This window comes from Leuresthes tenuis, unplaced genomic scaffold (assembly GCF_036924035.1).
Source record: "Leuresthes tenuis unplaced genomic scaffold, fLeuTen1.0.hap1 SCAF_17, whole genome shotgun sequence".
Classification (NCBI taxonomy): domain Eukaryota; kingdom Metazoa; phylum Chordata; class Actinopteri; order Atheriniformes; family Atherinopsidae; genus Leuresthes; species Leuresthes tenuis.
The window spans coordinates 31,945,551-31,964,948 of NW_027325371.1; the positions used below are offsets into that span (position 1 = coordinate 31,945,551).

General features: G+C 38.8%; 1 protein-coding gene across 3 annotated transcripts; it reads right to left on the reverse strand.

Annotated features, from left to right (window-relative positions):
• Positions 1 to 241: 241 nt before the first annotated feature.
• glyr1 (glyoxylate reductase 1 homolog (Arabidopsis)) lies at positions 242 to 14,550 on the reverse strand. 3 transcript variants are annotated; one of them, XM_072368081.1, is made up of 16 exons: positions 14,299 to 14,547; positions 13,102 to 13,138; positions 12,938 to 13,017; positions 12,706 to 12,844; positions 12,460 to 12,570; positions 11,062 to 11,145; positions 9,539 to 9,592; positions 8,507 to 8,557; positions 8,348 to 8,421; positions 8,076 to 8,175; positions 5,294 to 5,404; positions 4,929 to 5,030; positions 3,917 to 4,079; positions 3,143 to 3,322; positions 2,877 to 3,001; positions 242 to 2,686 (listed from the first exon to the last, which is right to left on the reverse strand). In XM_072368081.1, exons 1-16 carry the CDS (start codon positions 14,334 to 14,336, stop codon positions 2,612 to 2,614), a joined length of 1,524 nt encoding a protein of 507 aa, XP_072224182.1. In that variant the 5' UTR covers positions 14,337 to 14,547; the 3' UTR covers positions 242 to 2,611. The 3 variants fall into 3 exon arrangements, with proteins under 3 accessions (XP_072224182.1, XP_072224183.1, XP_072224184.1); XM_072368082.1 differs by lacking the exon at positions 11,062 to 11,145 and having other exon boundaries at positions 14,299 to 14,550; XM_072368083.1 differs by lacking the exons at positions 9,539 to 9,592; positions 11,062 to 11,145 and having other exon boundaries at positions 14,299 to 14,549.
• Between the last annotated feature and the right edge of the window lie 4,848 nt (positions 14,551 to 19,398).

Here is a 19,398-nt window from a genome sequence, read left to right on the forward strand (position 1 = left end):
TATTTATAAACCATTTACACTTGAACTGAACAGTCTACAGCATAAAGAAACAGTTGTTAGACAGTTATTCTGTAGAGTCAAAACCAAAAGTAGTTTTCATTAATTCTGGTTACTATAGATACAAAATGAACCCTAACTAGTTTAATGTGCTATTTACAATAGTCTTCTAAAAATGGGTCTTCACCATTAAAGGTGTTTGGGAAAACTAAAAGGAAAAAAACCTTAACCTTGGCAAAAAAAAATATACAACTAAATTGTTTTATTCAACAGGAAACACATTTGTTTAGTTTCACCTGATAAAACTGTAAAAGAACCAATCAAAGGGGTTTCCCCCCTAACAGGAAGCAATCTGGGGTCTCCTGGTAGTCACCTTCCAGTCTTCATTTTCCATTTCTTCACATCATGAGTTCTAATTTATAAACAACACAGTTTATTGCTGCATCATCTTAACATCAAGTCACCCAAATGTTGACAGTGGGTTCCACAACTGCTGTGCTCCCTCTGAAGAGGCACTTTAACATTTATTCAAATAGAAAATGGAGTAAACAAAAACATCAAATTATCATGTTAACAGACCCGTTTATTTCCATATACTTCCTAACACCACATATGACAGTGTAGAGTGTCACATCTTTCACGCAGGGATTGTTCAAATGAGATCAAACTAAAATGGCAAAACTCCAAACTTACTCTGAAATAATGCCGACTTAGAAGATGGAAGGTATGTTTAAGGATTGCTTGTTGTTTTGGTGCCTGTTGTCTGGTCTTTAACTGAGCTCCCCATAGTTTCACACTTTCTGGGACAAAACATATTGTGTTGAAAGTACAAGAGTGCCATGTTCCATTTTGTATTGTGTTCAGGCAATCTAATGAAGATCTGCAAGGGTACAAACTCTGGACTCTTCATAGAAGAATTACCCAATTTTGACGAGTGTAAAGAAAATTTCAAAGAAAAATTACACCACACTTGTAGAGTCTTTTGTAAATAAATCTGAAAGAGCAAGTATCAACAAACTGGATCATGCTTTTTCCTGCAGTAACTCACTCTTGCCTGCTGCGATTTCCACACTGAGCAGTATGGACAGCATCTGCCATAAGTTCAATTGTCAGTATAAGCATTTCACTTCCAATATACAATTACAAACAAATGCTTTTCAAACAACATGGTTATTTTTTCATATAAAAAAAAAAAATAAAAAAAGTTAAAAGGTGTTGACTGAAGCATTGTAATGAAAGGGACATTTTCTGGTGGAAAACTAATTTGTCAAGTCTGGAGAACAAACTATTGAAGACAGTTTCTCATCAATGTCTCTCATTTCTTTGGCATTTTTCTGACATTTTCTCTTAATTATAAGCCAACAAATAGTATGAATAATATGCTATGCCTTTATTTTAGCTGACAATACTGCTTCCCTGATTTATCGGTCAGTTTTCAGGCTTCAGTCAAGTGTCGTTTACCAGGAACAAAGTGAAAAAGAATTGTTTTTAAATTCTCTTATGCACAAAGACTTCTCTAACGGTCATGTCACAACATACTGAGTCTGCATTCATTTTTTTTTTTTATATATCTGGGCCAAAAATGGGCAAGGAAACGTGGAAATGTTTCTCAGTCTGACTGAGGTGACTGGTGTGAGTTTGTCAAAGTTGTTCACAACAAAATACTCGAGTGCCATTACAGTCTGAAGTGTTCTTCCAAAACTCTGCCATGTATGCATTCTTTATGAAAACTGCAACAGGGAAAAAAAAATAAATGTTGGGGATTAACAAACAACTCAAAAAAATTGATTCATCTTGTTTCATAGCATCTTTAAGAAAAACTTAGGACACAAGAGCTCTTCCAAACAAAAGAACAAACCGTTTCAAACGTTGAAACTTTGACTGTTAATGAGCAATATTCTTCACTGCATTTTAAGGCCTCAACGCATCTGTTGCTCTGTCCATAGAGATCATTGCCACCAATGTAAAAGCATAAATCATCTCTTTAAGCACAGAAAGAAGCCATGACCATACGGCACCAAGAAGAACTTGATAGAAACATAAATAAATACTATTCTATTGTTGAAAGACTTGAGGGGTTACAATATTAAGGCAATGCAGTGGCATGTTCTTGGTGCTTTCTCTAACTGATTTCTGAACATTAAAAGAAAAGCAAAGATCACAATTAAATACACATGAACAAAAAAAAAAGAAAACTTTAGGCCTTCTGTATCCACAAAAAAAACATGCAGTTCCTCTGGCCTCACAGTGGGGATGGAATGCCAAACCTTACCAGAAACTCTGAGTTACCTCTACCATTTTTTAAGCTGTCAAGAAGCAGAAAAACAGCTTCATTACAGCAAACTGCAGCAGTGCAGTAGAACAACCTTGTTGCGAGCATTCTTACATATAACCCTGCTGGTACAGTCGGTGCAATGCTCGAGGTTGCATCTTAAAATGGGGACAACAATCCCAGGAGTTGAGGGTGCATGTAACATGGCTGGCATTGGGGGGAAAAAAATAATAAAATAAAACTAGAAGAATTTGAAATAAAAAAAAAAAAAAACTCATTGGATGAATAAGAAGAAAAAGGTATTAAAGACTGTGTGGTCCAGAGGATAGGTCACACCTCTCTCTAGTGAATGTAGGCTCTGTAGACTGCAGAAATATCGTTGTCTGACTGGTCCAGTGCTTTAGCCCTCTTGTAAACCTGCACAGGAACAAAGACGTTTTTTCATTATTTTTATCATTCCATGTTGGCATATTCAGCATACAAAAAAAAACATGACAAGGGAATGAAAGCTCTTGGCTGCAGTTTCTGAACCTTCTGAGCCATCTCTCCAAATGAATTCACTCTGTCTTTGGCAGATACAAATACACAAATAATGACACAGCTGTACCTCATTGGCAGCTGCAGCCATTGGGGTTGGATGGTTGGCCATGTCTCCCATGGAGATGGCGAGCCTCAAGTCCTTTTGAATGTGTTTCAAATAGTAGTCCGGTTTAAAGTTGCCCTGCAAAATATCTGAAAATGGCAGAGAGGTTATCATGAGCCTAAATTCAATTAAGATTGAAAGAATACAAACAACAGGGTAAATAAAATATATCTCGAAAACATGCTACATGTAAGACCGTAAACAAGTGACTTCAGGATTCTCTGATTTACTTTGGCATTTCTGGTCCACAAAGGTGCTGGCCATCTGGCCCTGGCACAGGATGTCCAGGAAAGTCTGCTGTGATTGGCCAGTGGCCTGTGCCAGAGTAAGCCCCTCTGCAATGGTGGCCATGAAGCTGCCCTGAACCATGTTGAGGATGAGCATCATTCTTGCTGCATTGCCTGCTTCACCTTAAGAAACAAAGCCACTCATTTCAAGACACACAAAGGAAAAAGATACACAAAGTGTCTCACATTCAAATGATCATCCGTGTATCCAGACCAGGTTTTGTCGACTGTCAAATTGACGTTTTCAGCTGGTCCTTACTCTTTGGCTCAAGTACTCTTGTTTTTTCTTCCACTAACAAGTATCTGTGACAATATTGTCAAAAATATGTGCCCTGTGCCTTTACATGGACTTTCACACTGCTGAAACTAAAACTTCTGTTTTATCAATGACACACAAGGAAGAAACTAAGAGGCCAAAAAAATAAAATAAATCTAAAATCATGTCAATTTGTCAGTACGAGAGTGTAGACATATGTGCAAAGTGATAAAGTAATCAATTCAGTCCAGAGACTATTATCAACATCCTCTATGTTACCCATGTGTACTTACACTATTCAATAAACAATATGCCTTACAATTGGTCTTGTGATCTCATGTTTCTCAAGTATTTTACAACTAAGACCTGATCTAATTGCTCAGATTTGCTTCATTGTCCAAATTATTGTTAGGTGGACAATTATCATGAGATTGCAGAACACATCGGTACACCCCGCATACCGAGGAAGAACGAAGTTTTGCCCATAGCCTGGAAGCAGCTGCTGCAGTCCTCGTAGACCGTTCTATCACCAGCTGCCAGAATAACCAGCATCCCGTCGTTGGAGAGCTGCTGGCTTCCCGCCACTGGAGCCTCCAGGAAACGGCCGCCCCGCGACGTGATCACCTAACATTCAAAGATGGAGGTAAACATTTTTATTTAGGCTACTCCATTTATGACTGTTACAACTACTATATTTATTGCAGATGGAGAGAAAAACACACTATCATTTTGAGGGTTTATGGTCAATATGTTGGTGTTGATTCTCAGACATACTGGTCATGATAATTCTTACTCTGATGAAAATTTGCACATCTACCCAGGCCTTGACCTGTAAAGGCACTTAATGGGCTAGCTTATTTGTATCTTTCCTACCATTTACAAACATATGCACGTGCTACGTCACTCAGATTAGTTGATTTTAGTTTTCCCAAGATCAAGACTGGCACACAAAGGAGACCATGCTGTTGCAGCCCAGAAATTAGGATAATAATAGCCACTGAAATTAAGCATGCTCCAACACTTCAGCGAGTTAAATGCTTTTGTTTTTATCTCAACTTATCTTATTGCTTTTATTCATTCATTTTTGTCTTTTAAGTCAACTTTTGAGATGCTATAATGGCATCTATTAAATTATAGCACTTTGATCAACAGGCCACTGTTTTTAAACTGGGATTTATAAATAAATGTGACTTGACGTTCAGTGTCAAAAGACACTGACATTTGGACACACTGGGGATTGAAATGTTGACCTTCCATGTTGGAAGAGCTGCCTTAATAAACTTGGTTTTTGAAAATAAAACCAAAGCGAGCAAGTCCAGCTGCCTTCAATTCAGGCACTTCCATTTTTGGAACGTTAACTCACATTAAAATGTCTCTTGTAATTTTGTAGGATATTTTTTTTTTTCTTACTGAGCACCGATGTAACAGATGTTTTAATTAAACCATAACTTTGTATGTGTATATTTTGCATACCTGTGAGAGTTCCGTGATGGTCTCAGGATCTACAGTTGACATCTCTATATAGCATTTGCCTGGCCTGATTCCCTGCAGCACACCACTGGGTCCCATAACCAACTGCAGAACAACAGACACAAAGACAAGACACCAAGTGACAACTTTCTGTTTTTCATATCATTAATGACTTCTACATTCTCACAGCAGTTCTAGAAGTTGCTGAAAGTGTTCTTGTTGTCTGGCCAAGTAAGACTTGTGACTCTTGCAGAAAGTAGAGCAGGAGGCATGTTAGACAAAAACAAGTTTGACTTGTCAGATAACTTAGTCAGTAAATCATACATCAAAAACAGGAAGCTCTTTACAGTAGTTGAGATGCTACTCACATCCCTGGCAGCCTTCGGGTCAGACACGCACGAGAAAGTGATGTCACACATGGAGGCCACCTCTGCGGGAGTCCGACCTAACCTGGCTCCTTCCTGTATGAACAGGTCGCACTGAAACACAGCAGGCAGGAGTCATCAGTTCTATGCCCACAAACATCTTTTCATATTGTTCGACACTGTATACACTAGGGTTGTCCAAAAATTTTTTTAAATTAAAAAGAAAACACACAGATACTAATCAACTATGAAATTTAGTATCTAATTAGATATTCATATTCACACCCTGGCACTCACACACAGTGACACAGCACAGAGCTGCTGCCGTCACTTCAAATTGTTTTTGTTGTCCTAAGGGCTTCAAAATGTTGCATTTTGTGACCAGAGACAGTGTGACAGTAATTTACAGAGACCATGGCAACTTAAAAGTATGCCTGGAGGGTTTTTTCTTTTTTAAATTGTTATCATACTTACTAAACACCAGGAGGTAGCAATAATTTCAGCTTGTGTGTGCATGTGTGTGCGAGTGAGAGACCAGAGTTAATGCCAGGCTGTCTCACAATCATAACAACGAGAACAATTACAACTGCATGGCTCATCATCTCCTGTGTCCATCTGGTAACAGGCTTGCAGCCCTGTCAAGAAACAAGCATATCAGAGCCTCTTGTGACATGAAAGTCCCAGGTTAATGTGGAAGATGAGATCTGGAAACCGTAAGCAGACATCTCCTTCCGACATGAAACTGTCATATAGTTTTCAAAGTGAAGACAAGAAAGAAGGAGCACCGTGTGCTTCACGTCCTGCTGTCACTGCGGACCAACATTTGTGGGGATAACTAGTTTTTAAAGTTTGTGGTCAAGTCAGCACTCGTCAAAGTAACGCGATGATGAATAAATCGGTTACAATCTGATTAACATGTTCATGACTAAAAACTCCATTTCACTTGAGCAGCAAAATTGAAAACTCCTCTTTTCATTCATAAAATTACAGAGAAAATACTTTTACGATAAGCTATTAATACGCTATGCAAGATCAAGAAGGGAAAAATAATTGCAAGTATTCTCTGATAAATGTGTAGACATTTTTGCTGCTGTGTGACATTTGAGTTTTAATTAAAAAGGCAAATAAAGAAAGGTAATATTTATCCCAGTGATGCAGAATCAATAGAAATACAACTTCTACACACCAACACATCATTTCAGCTCAAACTACTTAGAAAAAAAAAAAAAAAAAAAAAAAAACAGGAAGCCATATGCAACAGTTGAGATGGTATTGAACCAGAGTTCTGATGAGGCACAATTTAAATATAGGAAAGCACACCTCCGCTGCGGTGGACTCGTTGGCTAAAAGTATAAACTAACTGAAGCAAGTGAAATGAACAAGTTCTCTTTCGGCAAGCAGGCAGGCACAGCTTGCACTTATGTGTTGCTTTAAATGGCTGAAGGAATTCTCAAGCCCTTTTGACAAATTGGTTGCAACTCATGGCTAAAAACAAACAAACAAACAAAAAAAACACCATTGTTAAGCCACTGCTGCTCCTCTTTGGTAATTCATACATACCAAACAGAGGAGGTGCAGAATCACGTCTGTCAGTATGGTTACATTCACCGTTGAGTCGAAAGCAACTAAAGGGCATTTCATTAGAGCACCACCCATGTCCCACTGTACATAAACAGGGGAGTGGAGTCACACTATCAACTCAAATATGCTGTATTCAGGACATTCTGCTGCTTTCAACTTTCTCTGTGGAAGATCATCGCACAGCCAAATTCACAACACTTATTGAAGTTACTGGAGTGGTGATTTTGTCAGACGACGCAGCATTTATATAATCTGACTTTTATTAGAGCACAGCCAGTTTGAAAATGCTTTAGGTGACAGTGAGCTGACATTTAGTATTATTGGGCTGATTCTCAGCCGCAATTTCTGACACCTTTAGCTGTCTGACAAAAGAAAAAAAAGTACCTTTAATAAAGTTCCTTTGTTAGGAATTCGGCTGTATTATTTGTACTATTTTTACAAATGATTGAAAGAAATGATGCAACTTCAGAGAATATGTGGAACACCAAAGCTCATTTGAGTTTAGTTTCATGTGAACAAGTTAGAGCTATTCAAGCCCCAGCTTCATTATTTAGGTGTGTTGGTGTCTTTGCTTTGATTGCTTGAATTTGTACAATTTAAGTTGGACTAACATTTTGACATGCGTTTAAGAGTCTGGTTTTGGACTAACATGATTCGTTTTCTCTCGTATCATGTTAAGATGCTTACTGTGTGCACACAACAAGCCCACGTCACAGAATCAGCTAAGTGACAGCATACAGCAGCATCTCCATGATGCTGGCTCTCATTCACGCACAGACCACCACTGTTACCATCTCTCTTGCTGGTTTGGAGGCACATCAACAGAAGATCACCCTCGACCCCCTATTGCATTTTTGACAGCTATTTGGACATATTCTTTAAGCAAATTTTCTTCAAAATGTTAACAGAACCTGCCTGCTAACAGCATTCACTCTCAGCTTCAGGCAACAACTCGTTACAATGTGAAAGATTAAAACATCTTTTAGCCATTCCAACCACTACAGCTCCTCAGGTCCAAAGCAGTACATCCATCTAGTCTTGATTGGTTGTTGGATAATAAGGAGAACACACTGACATACGCTCATTTAGTAGGGACATATGAGGTCATAAAACAGCTTGTTTTCATTTGCTATGTGACATGTCATGTTAATAAGCATCAGGGATTACTTTAAAGTGTGACAGTGACTGTGCTGCAATATAGTACCTTGTCTGCTGTGCGATTCCACACCGTGACAACATGACCCATTTTCAACAGGTTGGAAACTATGCCACTACCCATGAGTCCCAGACCAAGGAAGCCTATCCTGCAATACAAAATCCAAGAAGAGCAAACAAATCAAAACTTGAGCTAACAAATAAAAGGGTTACTTAGTTACTACAAAAAATGTACGAGAAAATCTGTCGCTATCACATGTGAATTCTTTGAAAGAAAAAAATGATAGTGGTGTTCAGTAATACAGCGAGGATGCACGATACCTTTTATCTGTGGGTGTGATGCTGCCGTTAATGGCTGTGCTGTCTGCTGCTTGGATTGATGTTGAACCTGTAACCTGCACAATCAGAAGCAACTGTCAATATCACACTCCGGGAAAGAAAAATGTAGTCACCGTTACATAAATCCAAAAGTTAATTTACCTCTTCAACGATTTTCAGACGCTTGCTAATGGGCTCCATTGATGAGGCTGGCTGTGGACACAGAAAACAGACATGTAATGCCAAATTCACACCAGACTCATTTAATCCAAAATCAAACCAGCAATGCAGTTACAAAATAGATTACATGACTCAATCAGTTTCAACCTCATATTCCAAGTTTTTCTTTCACATATGATAATCGTATATCCATAAGGAAATCTACTTTTAACATTAAAACTAAACCATTCCCATCTGATATTGATTATTTGACTCTCAATAAAGTCACTAGCAAATAACTACATTCTCAGACAGTCAGAACAATTCATTTGGCAGATTCTGCAGTGCGTCCCACAAGGCTTGACCCTTAATTCAGTGCAACGTTAAGCCTAATAAGTTAACTTAACATTTAGTAAGTGCTGGTATACAACTATAACCAGGTGATTTTAGAGGAATGATGAACGCTCCCATCTATTGCCATTTAGTTTAATACCATACTACAGATTTGCTAGTTTAATATGAAGTTTCATGGCAAAACGGGATGCTGTTATGAGTAAACTGCAACTTCTAGAAAGATTTCCAGAGTTTGTGTGATGGTGCGAGTGGCTTCTTATAAATGGATGAGAAAAACAAAATGCCGGGGCTGTGTTTTTCTGAGTTTGAGCTGGTGAGGACTTCAGACACCCAAATACTCAATACACTCAAGCACAGAAAAAAAGTTTTCCATTATATGCCCCTGTGAAATTTGATTAAATTGCAGCCCTAATCTGACAAGAAATAGCAGTTTCCAATACAGAAATAATTAGGTGCAATGATTGCCACTGGAGCACCAACAATAGGTCATTTAGCACCGTGGGCAGGACTGATGACATTGTCATGGTCTACCATTCAAGGTGTTCAGTTAGAATGGAGGAAACGTTACAAAGCTACACAAGACATAAAATGAGCTGAGAAATGTCTGATATCAGGCAACATAAATGGAGAAGATAACAAATGAGTACTGCACTCCAGATGGAGCAGCTTGCGTCCCCTTACCTTCTCTGATTGGCTGAGCAGGAAGTGATGAAAATGAGGGTCATCTTTGACAGGCTGCAACACAGGAAGAGCTCAGTGGGAAGTTGCTCAAATGAATACTAACCTGAGAGAGAACACTGTGCAAAAACCCTTCTATTTACAGTCTAAATTGTTCACACATCACGGTTCTTTCTCATTTTACAAACAAATTTACACAACTTACTCTCCAAACTTTAAAAATCATAACCAACAAATATTTTAATGGTAAAATAAATAAATAACTTAGCTACAAAAGCCGACTTTCCCAGTGCTAATGAGGGTGCAACGGACGTATCTCTCCCTTTACCCCCCCCCCAACCAGTCAATTAAACAACTTTGAATCAATTAGGCAAACTTGCATCATTTAATTTTTTTCCATGCTTCATGGTAAATAAGCTGTGCATCCAAGCAACATCACATAACATCTCATGAAAACATTTGATACTGTATTAACAAGAGTTAATTGTAGAGTCACATGTCAGCAAAAGATCTTTCCTCACATTCAACTTCAGCTGGTAGGTGTTCAAGCTCTCTGGGAGCTGCGATTGCTCACAATAAGAAGCAACAAATTATTTTATTGGCGTTTTAAAATTGGACATGAAAGCAGTTTATTACGGGCTACTGTATCCACAATTTGTAACATAAAAATTTAAATACAAAAGTCCTTCAGTAGCATCATACTTTCTGTGCATATTTTCCACCAAGTACAAACTGTTCAATTATCTCTTAAAACGTATGTTTTACTGGTGTGTGCTTCTCAAAATGCAAGATTTTCATAGTTCCATTTTAGCCAACAGATTAGATTTCTAAAGCAGTAAAAATATTAGCATAAAAAAAAATAAAACGACAATCTTTTGCCAAGCATGTTGCACTCCACAAAGAGGAAATGGTCGTCTTTGCTCAGACTGACAGCTGAAAGAAGGAAATGGGCTGATTTTGTTCACATTTCTACAGACCATAACTGACAATCAAGGGGAGCAGCAGCAGGCAGGGACTGATTGCAATATCTACTTCTACCATACATTTAAACATTCTGGACTCTGGCATAGTTGCAATGGAACCTCAGTGGTAAAGTCAACAATTGAAATGGTAGTGAAAATGCTTCCACTGCCAAACAAACAGATAGTGTCTCAATTTCTACTTTAGAGGTTCCAGAGTTCCATTACACACACATACATACACTCCTGGTGGTCAAATTTAATTCAGAGTGGTCATCAACCCTGGTCATGAGGAGCAAGTTGGTTTGCGTTACCTCCACATGCTCAAGGAAGAAAGACTGACCTGTAAATTGTAATTCTGGGTCAAATGAACCAAGTCTCAGTTTCTTTTTGTACCTCTGCCTACAGAGTTGCTGACCATCTCAACAGCACACACCCAACAAACAGCTTCAGCAGTCAAAAGTAAGAACCAAACAGGTCAGAAGGGAAAGGTCTGCAGGTTAAGGTCAGGTAGAAGAAGAGCAAGGCAAAGCAGGCTAGGTGGGAGGGGGTTGGGGGTTCACCTACACTGCTTTCCCATTTGAATCCTGAGCCTGGTCCAGCCCCCAGCCTCTCAATAGCAGATGGCTCGGGGTCAGAGTCAGTTAAGTCCTTAAGGAGGAGAGAGACACATATTCACCTTTAAAACAAAAGGGTGAATTTGTAAAGGTTCATGTCAACTGTCATTTTTTGAGAGAGGGGGGGTTCCATTAACTTGTAATGGAGTCGAGGTGACGGCAGAACTATCTAAATGTAGATTTCAGCACTTTGAGACAGCCCAAACTCAAGATTTATATACTTCTTGAAACATCAGAATAAAACACAGAATGTAGTTTAATTATGGTCTTGAAATATAATTTAGAAATGCTTATTGTAATGCATTTTTCTTTGCGTTTCCTGTCTCAGCTTCACATGATTGTCAGCTGTCATGCTGCTCCTGGTTTGCTCTGAGGAGACCGTTTTAATGCAACTTTTACTTGGTGTAATGGGCTGACCCTTCATATGAAGCAAGACTGTTCTCATTACAATAATGAATCAGCATAAGATCTACAGTCTGTGCCTGCAGTGGACAAAGGCAGCATGATGTTGAGGATTTAACTTTTTTAAGCATCAGACTTTCTCAACAACAAGTTGCTAGAAGGATCTGATAAGGTACTAAATGCCGCAAGAAAAATGCTTAGGTGGCTACAGTGTAACGAAGCAAGCTTCCCTTTAGCGAATCATCTATTGTTGTATAATGTGTCCGTCAATAAGATGAGAGGGGCTGATGCATTATCACTATGTGTGTGGAGAGAGGAGCTAAATAGATGATCCGCACACAGCTCCACAGTAAAAGAAGACATTATTTGGGTTAGAAAAAAAAGAAGAAGTGAATGGGTTGTCAAATCATCAGTGGCAAGTCCAAGTTCGCATTAAATTACAGGGCAAAATCGTTTCTAATTCTTTCCGCAGTAGCAATCTTTATTGTGATCTGATGTCACATCTGCTTGACCAATGACACGCACCAGCCCTTTAACCAACTCCTGATACGAGTTACTCTGATATGCGAGTAAGGTGTGGGTTAATGCTTAGTAGTAGAACAGTATGAATTCTGTCAGAATCACCGTTCAGTTTTTACCATTTGACTCTGCAAAGACAAATGTACATGTTTTTATTGACATGGGGCCACAAACATGACTTTAACAAAGCTACAGACTTGACAGGATTACTTTAGTAACTCATCTGCATGGTTTAAGGAAGTTTGTCTAAACCCTGAATTATTCTGAAGACATAGTGGGACAGAGAAAATTATCCTAGAAAAATAAAGCTGGCACTCATAAAACATTATTTGAAGTTTTTTTTCTTCCAGTTTCCATCTTTTTTGTTCAAGTAAAAATCAGTTTTCTTCACTAGACAAAGCTTCTAACTTCTCAGGGTCCTACTGACCTTCTCGGAGGGGTCCTTCAGGGCACTGAGATCCTCATCATCCTCCTCCAGTATTTTCAGTGGCTTGTTGGGTGTCTTCTTTCCTTTCGAGTCTCCTTTTCCGTCTGAGTTCTGTCAAAAACACCTTGTTTTTTTTTAAGTTTCCATCCTAACATGTCAAGAGCTCTCCCTCTGTTCTCAGAGAGTTCCCTCGCTAATTCTGATTCACAATTTTCTGGATCAAGTATTTAATGACAACCCCATTACCTGTTCCTTCCCCTTTGCTTTCTTTAGGAAGTCTTCCACTGCGTCGACCGCCTGCTGGAAGCGCTTTCCTTTATTAATCTTGATCATTTCTTCTTTGTGGGCATGGTAAGGTTTCAGTTGCTCTACTTTGATCCAGGCACTGTTATGGTATACAGAGGCACAATTTTTGTACATTTGGTAGGGAGTGCCATGCAAGGTCAGACAGAGCAGGTACCTTATGATCCGTACTTACTGGTCTTCAGTTCCAAAGAATTTCACAAAGTGACATTTTTTGCCCCTGGGCTTTTTCAGGTCCTTGGGAGGGCTCACTATCTGAAATGTGCATAAAATGTTTCTGCAACATTAAGATCATAATTTCATGCTCCAGTAAGTCAGTGCCAAGTCATCACTTCTTACCTTTCCTGGCCATGGTGGGTAACGACCAAGCTTTCCCCTGGATAAAAAAAAAAACAAAACAAAACAAAAACAAAACTGAGTGATAGGTTGTATCTTGGTACAAGCATTCTGTGTGGAACAGAGAAGCATGCTGCTGATGGTTTAAGACACTTCACACCACTGTATTTCACCACTTCTCTGCTGGCTGGTAACACGACTTACCGCAGGGTCTGCATAAGGCCGCTAACCCATTTTGTTTACACAGTATTGAGAATCAATCGTATGCAAAAAAAATATATATACAATAATAATAGTAGGAAACGGTCTAATTCTATCAGCAGACTATTGTCTGATCAAATAAAGGCTTTTCTCTTTTAGGTTTTATAGTTGTGCTGTTGCGGCTTGAATTTCGACCTTAATCGGCTTTCAACAACTTTGGTCTCTTATGCAGTTCGCTGTTTTGAAACATTGCTCAGACTATAAAAAGCATGTCGACTGTATTCAGGTGCTGGGATACACAGCAACGGACAATGGAGCATAACGGTTAAGAGTTTGAAACAATGGAAGTTAGTGTTGGCTTATCTAACGAAGCTTGAGGTTAACTTTGCCCAAGTGATAGTAAGGATCATCGCGCGGTGATTTACAATCCATGCTGACAAATTTGTTGTTATTCTTCGCGTCTCTCTTCGCTTACAGTAATATGGTTGAACGCTGCACAAAGTGAAAACTGATAGACGACTGATCCCTGCAGAGAAAGAGGCTCTACAGTAAACACGGAAGCCGAGCAGATGCAAAGCCTGGAGCTAACTATATCCGCTTAAGCTACGACGCTAGCACAGCTCGTCACAGAGCACAACATTTCAATAGTATGACAACGTATAATTACCTAACTTAGCTTTACAAAAAAAATGCATAGCAGCGAAAATATTAAAAGACACCTTAGCGACCAAAAAAAAAAAAATCAAGATCGATTAGGTTTTAAATATGTTAAAGTGGCTTGTTCACTGACTGGCAGCTAACGACGACTGCTGGCTGAGTCAGCCTGGCTAGCAATTTGTTTGGGTTGACAATCAAGTGTTCTACAACGCAACTTCTCACATAAACTGCGTCTGGTTAACACGTACAACAAACATCATGTTGAAACTAACTAGCACAACTCCACTTAATGCATTTCAAGGTGAAACAGAAGCATTTAGCTGTGTTTAAAGGTCATCTCACCACACTAGGTCCCCGATCCTCAGATGCACCGCCGCCATCTTTCAACTTAAAATAAAACGTCGCACTGAATGAGAGGAAAAGACAACACACACCCACTCATCACATGGGAGGACAAACCCTTCCTCTCTATGTAACATCCTGTATTGCTGAAAGCTCATTTCAAGCAGTCAGTATATACCGACATTTAAATACTATATCCACTAAGAGAAGAACATGAACACGGCGAAAGGATCTTGTACGTTGTTAAGTCCGCGTGCCACAAATGTCTCTATGTTTTAAGTAATTTCTCGGAATATTTCACGAAATCTAGTTTAAATTAAAATCGAATTCTATTTAAATCAGAAGCCTTGAAAATCTTCTTTTAAAGGGACTGCCACCTATCGACGGGAGTCCTGGAATAAGATTTTTTTTAGCCTTATCTTAAAATGGCTTCGGTTCCTTTATCACCCTCACCAATCTACCGACAATTCTTCACAAGGAGAAGGCAACTATAGAAGATGTTTTGCAAATGAGAAATGCCATTTACAAGTATTCACCTAAATTACTACGATTCCCAATTAGAAAAAGTAATGGACATTATAGAGAAACACAAGTAGAATATTCTCAAACCATCTTTTATTCAGTTGCAGACAGTTTGAACCTAAGGTACTCTCAGAGTTTTCTCAGAGTTATGCATCATTGTCTTGTTGACATGTAATTGTGGTCTGTGATCTTAAGTAATCTTAAAAAGGTTTTCACTGAAAGTTACTTTGTCTGCAGTCACCATCCCCACCACTGTCCAGACTCGAGTCAGTCACAGAAAAACATTCCTGAAGCGCGATGACGCCATAGTCATGTATAACTGAAAGGATCGTTTTAATGAGGGGGTGCTCTGTGCCAGGTTTCCCTCTTATACACTGTTGGGCACTGTGGCCAAATAAATCAATATTTATTTTCATTAAATCAGAGATATTTGTTGTTGATAGTATGATACAGCATTGTTGCTGCATAGCAAGAGGGTTCCTGGTTCAAACCTCTGCAGTTCAGTGAGTTTAGTTTGCGTGTTGTCTTTGTCTAGGTTTTCTCTAGGGGCCACACAGTCCAAATAAATGCATGGCAGGTTGAATAGGGATTTTAAAATGGACCATGAGCTACAAATTACATGGTTGGCCCTACAATGGACTGGCAACCTGTCAAGGGTGCATACCACCCATTGCCCAGTATGCTGGGATGGGCTACAGTAGCTTGGAAATCTTAACAGGATAAACGGTGTCTTCTCTAATACTGTCCTGTTCTCTCTATATGTTGTCCTTCCAAAGCGTTAATATGGATAAACAGCCAGCCAAACTCCTTTTCATGAGCCAGGAAAGTGAGGGTGCTTGCTCCTTTATTCACTTCTCAGACGACAACATTGAATTGGAGTGAAACTAAAAAAGAAAATACAAAAAAGAGACTTAATAAACTACTATATCACCAACAGGTAAGTATGAATGACTTTGAGGACAATAATAGAACAAACAACCAGGTGAGTAGCATGTAACTGTATGATGGTATTGCTATCTTATAAGCAGTAACACATCACACTAATATATTCACACAAACTTAGAAAATGTCCACAATAATCATAAATATCAAACATGTAAAGACTGCATAAAACTCACAGCCATTGCTTTCTGAAGGATACACGTGATGAATTGGCTTGGATTAGATGTGACAACCTTCAGATGAAACCATGCTTGTCTTCGGTTTACAGAGCTTTCTACTTCTCCTTTCCTGTTTTTTCTCCACAGTGACAGTGTCAAAATAAAAGCCTAACAATCATTTGTGTATAAAACTCATTTTAACAGTCAACTTGGATTCTCTTTAACATAACATATTCAGGGCAGAACAAATACGTTTATGGACAGTTCTCTCAACTCGATTGTTTAGTTTTCATGCTGATATACACCATCACCTGTGATCCCTTATCTAGACAAATATACGCCTTCATAATGATGAATTTCATTAGGCACAGATGGGTTCCAATTTGTGGAAGCACAGTGAAAAGTACTGATGGAAATGGGTGTTGCAAGTGCAATGACAAAGGTTGTGGATATTTTCTTCCTCTATTTTTAATTTTTTTTAAAAAAACTTCTGTGATGAAGTAACAAAACGCTCCAAAAAAAGTTTTTGCTTTGTTGAGCATTGTCTGCAGACTGATGAGACAAAATAAACAAACTTTATGCCTGCACTAGCAGTCTATCCATTTGACACTCGACACTGCATTTTCAGCAAACAGTGACACAACAATGTAAGTAAGTAAGTACATAGTATGCCTATCCAAGGGCAAATGGACTTGTACTTGTATAGCGCTTTTCTAGTCTAACTGACCACTCAAAGCGCTTCATTACATGCCGCATTCACCCCACTCACACACACATTCATACAGCACGTCTTAAGATTCTTAACTACGTGCTTTTTTTTTTCTTCCAATCATTCATACACACATTCATACCCCACGTTGCATCCCAGTGATACAACGTGGGGTTCAGTGTCTTGCCCAAGGACGCTTCGACATGTATTCTGGGGAAGCCAGAGTCGAACCACCAACCTTCCAATTGGTGGACTGCTCTTCCTCCTGAGCTACAGCCGGCCATTTCTATATTATCAATTCACTTCAATTCAATTCAATTTTATTTATATAGCGCCAAATTACAACAATTGTCATCTCAAGGTACTTAAGTAATATAGTCCAATTCAAGCCAATTGGAATTCAATTCGTTGTAATCATAATCCAATTAATTCATATAGAGCCAATTCAAAAATTAATATCCTAGCTAAGGAAACCAACAGATTGCACTAAACTTGTCTTCAGTCCAATCTCCCATCCTGAGCGTGCCTGTGGCGACTGTGGAAAGGAACGACTCCCTTTTAACAGGAAGAAACCTCTGGCAGAACCAGACTCAGGAAGGGTGGCCATCCGCCTCGACCAGCTGGGGTTTGAGAAGACAGAAAAGAGGGAAAAGAGGGGGGAAAAACACCATAACACCATTCAAAGGATACCTGTTGGAACAGGGAAACACAAGTTAATAACCACAATAATGTCACATGTACATAAAATCAATTGTGAAATTAAACAGGGGGAAAAAGAGAGCAAAGTGAGGAAAGGTGTGACAGATGAGGTCCCCCAGCAGTCTAAGCCTATAGCAGCTTAACTATGGGAGGTTTCAGGATTACCTGAGCCATCCCTAACTATAAGCTTTATCAAAAAGTTTTAAGCCTAATCTTAAAAGTGGAAAGGGTGTCTGCTTCCCGGACATTTACTGGCAGCTTATTCCACAAGAGAGGGGCCTGATAACTGAAGGCTTTACCTCCCATTCTACTTTTAGAAACTCTGGGAACAACAAGTAAACCTGCAGTTTGGGAGAAAAGTGCTCTGTTAGGAAAATACCTTACAATTAGATCTTTAAGATATGATGGAGCTCGGTCATTAAGAGCTTTATATGTGAGGAGAAGAATCTTAAATTCTATTCTGAATTTAACAGGGAGCCAATGAAGGGAAGCTAAAACTGGAGAAACATGATCTCTCCTGTTAGTTCTCATCAGAACTCTGGCTGCAGCATTTTGGATCAGCTGGAGGCTTTTCAGAGAATATGTGGGACAGCCCAATAATAAGGAATTACAGTAGTCCAATCTTGAAGTAACAAATGCATGAACTAGTTTCTCTGCATCACCCTGAGACAGGATGTTCCTGATTTTAGCAATATTACGAAGGTGAAAGAAGGCAGTCCTAGAAACCTGTTTTATATGTGCATCAAATGATAAATTCTGGTCAAAAATCACTCCAAGGTTCCTCACTGTAGAACTAGAAGCCAAGGAAATACCATCTGGAGTAACTATATAACTAGACAATTTCTCCCTGAAGCGCTCAGGTCCAAAGAGAACAACTTAAGTTTTGTCTGAATTTAGAAGCATTCAGGGATTGGGTCTAAAATACAAGTTGATGGTTTAGAAGAGACTATTGCTGTTGTTAGCTCAGAGAGATCAACTGGGCAGAAGCCGTCTAAATACAAATCAGGTTCTAAAGATACTTCTAAAGCTGCTCTACTTGATGATACATCAGTGATAATAATGGGAAGGATTCCATTAATCTTCTCTCAAATAGAAACAATTTTATTGATAAAGAATCTCATGAAATCATCAGTGTACTGCATCATTATATTGCTGTGTTTGATTAAAGTGCTCTATTTAGGGAGTTCATCATAAGAGCCCAACAAACACAATTAAAAATAAATGTTCCTCAAGTAATCATAAAAATCAATACATACAGGATTGAGTATTTGCTCCTATATAAAATTAAAACAGCATACTGTGTTTAGAATACAGGCCACATTGACCAGTACAGTTCATTATTTCAATTCTTTTAATCCTTTTTGATGACATACTCAATTTCCCTCAGCATAAAGGATGTCAGTGCTGTGCAAGTTTCGAAAGGGATGTTCCACTGAGTCAGCGCTGTGAAACGGTTGAACACAAACAGAAGCAACTTTAGCAACTAAAGCAAAACTTTAGTGTGTAGATGTTTTGGAGTGCTAGTCATTAATCTAACTTTTGCATCTACATTTGCAATGAAATGTACTTTTCTAAAGAGTTGACGGTTTAACAAATGGAAAATTACTCCATAAATTGTTAGTGACTGGAACAAGGGACCCAGTGAGATGGAGTCCGAGGCCCAGTAAAGAGACCACTGGAAGAGGTCTCTTTACTGGAATAGAGAACAATGTCATGTCATTTTTGTGAATCTTATGCACACAGTTATTGATAAATGTCACAATATTTCTTGCTGATCATTGATTTAGGTGAACTGAATATACATTTGTGAGCATCGGCAAATTACAATTAATTGAATGTAATAAAACCATGTTTGTCACATTGTCATCCAGTGGTACTACCACCTTAAGCAGGTAACCACTAGTAATGAGGAGGTGAAGGATCCGTGACATGGTTCTACACATGATAACTAATTTTGTAGGTTCAGGTCTACTATTTCTTTTCACAACTCTGGAAGTGTTACCTTAGCCAGTACCTCTGCCAAACCAATTTCCCCAGCATGAAATGCTGTGGTGGATCCCTGCAACTTCA

Coding starts and splice junctions, on each gene's coding strand:
- glyr1 (XM_072368081.1), bottom strand. CDS start 14,336: ATGGCGGCGGTGCATCTGAGGATCGGGGACCTAGTGTG. Junction 12,845..12,937: donor TTCTTTGGAACTGAAGACCA/GTAAGTACGGAT, acceptor ATACCATAACAG/TGCCTGGATCAAAGTAGAGC. Junction 5,031..5,293: donor ACCCGAAGGCTGCCAGGGAT/GTGAGTAGCATC, acceptor GTTGTTCTGCAG/TTGGTTATGGGACCCAGTGG.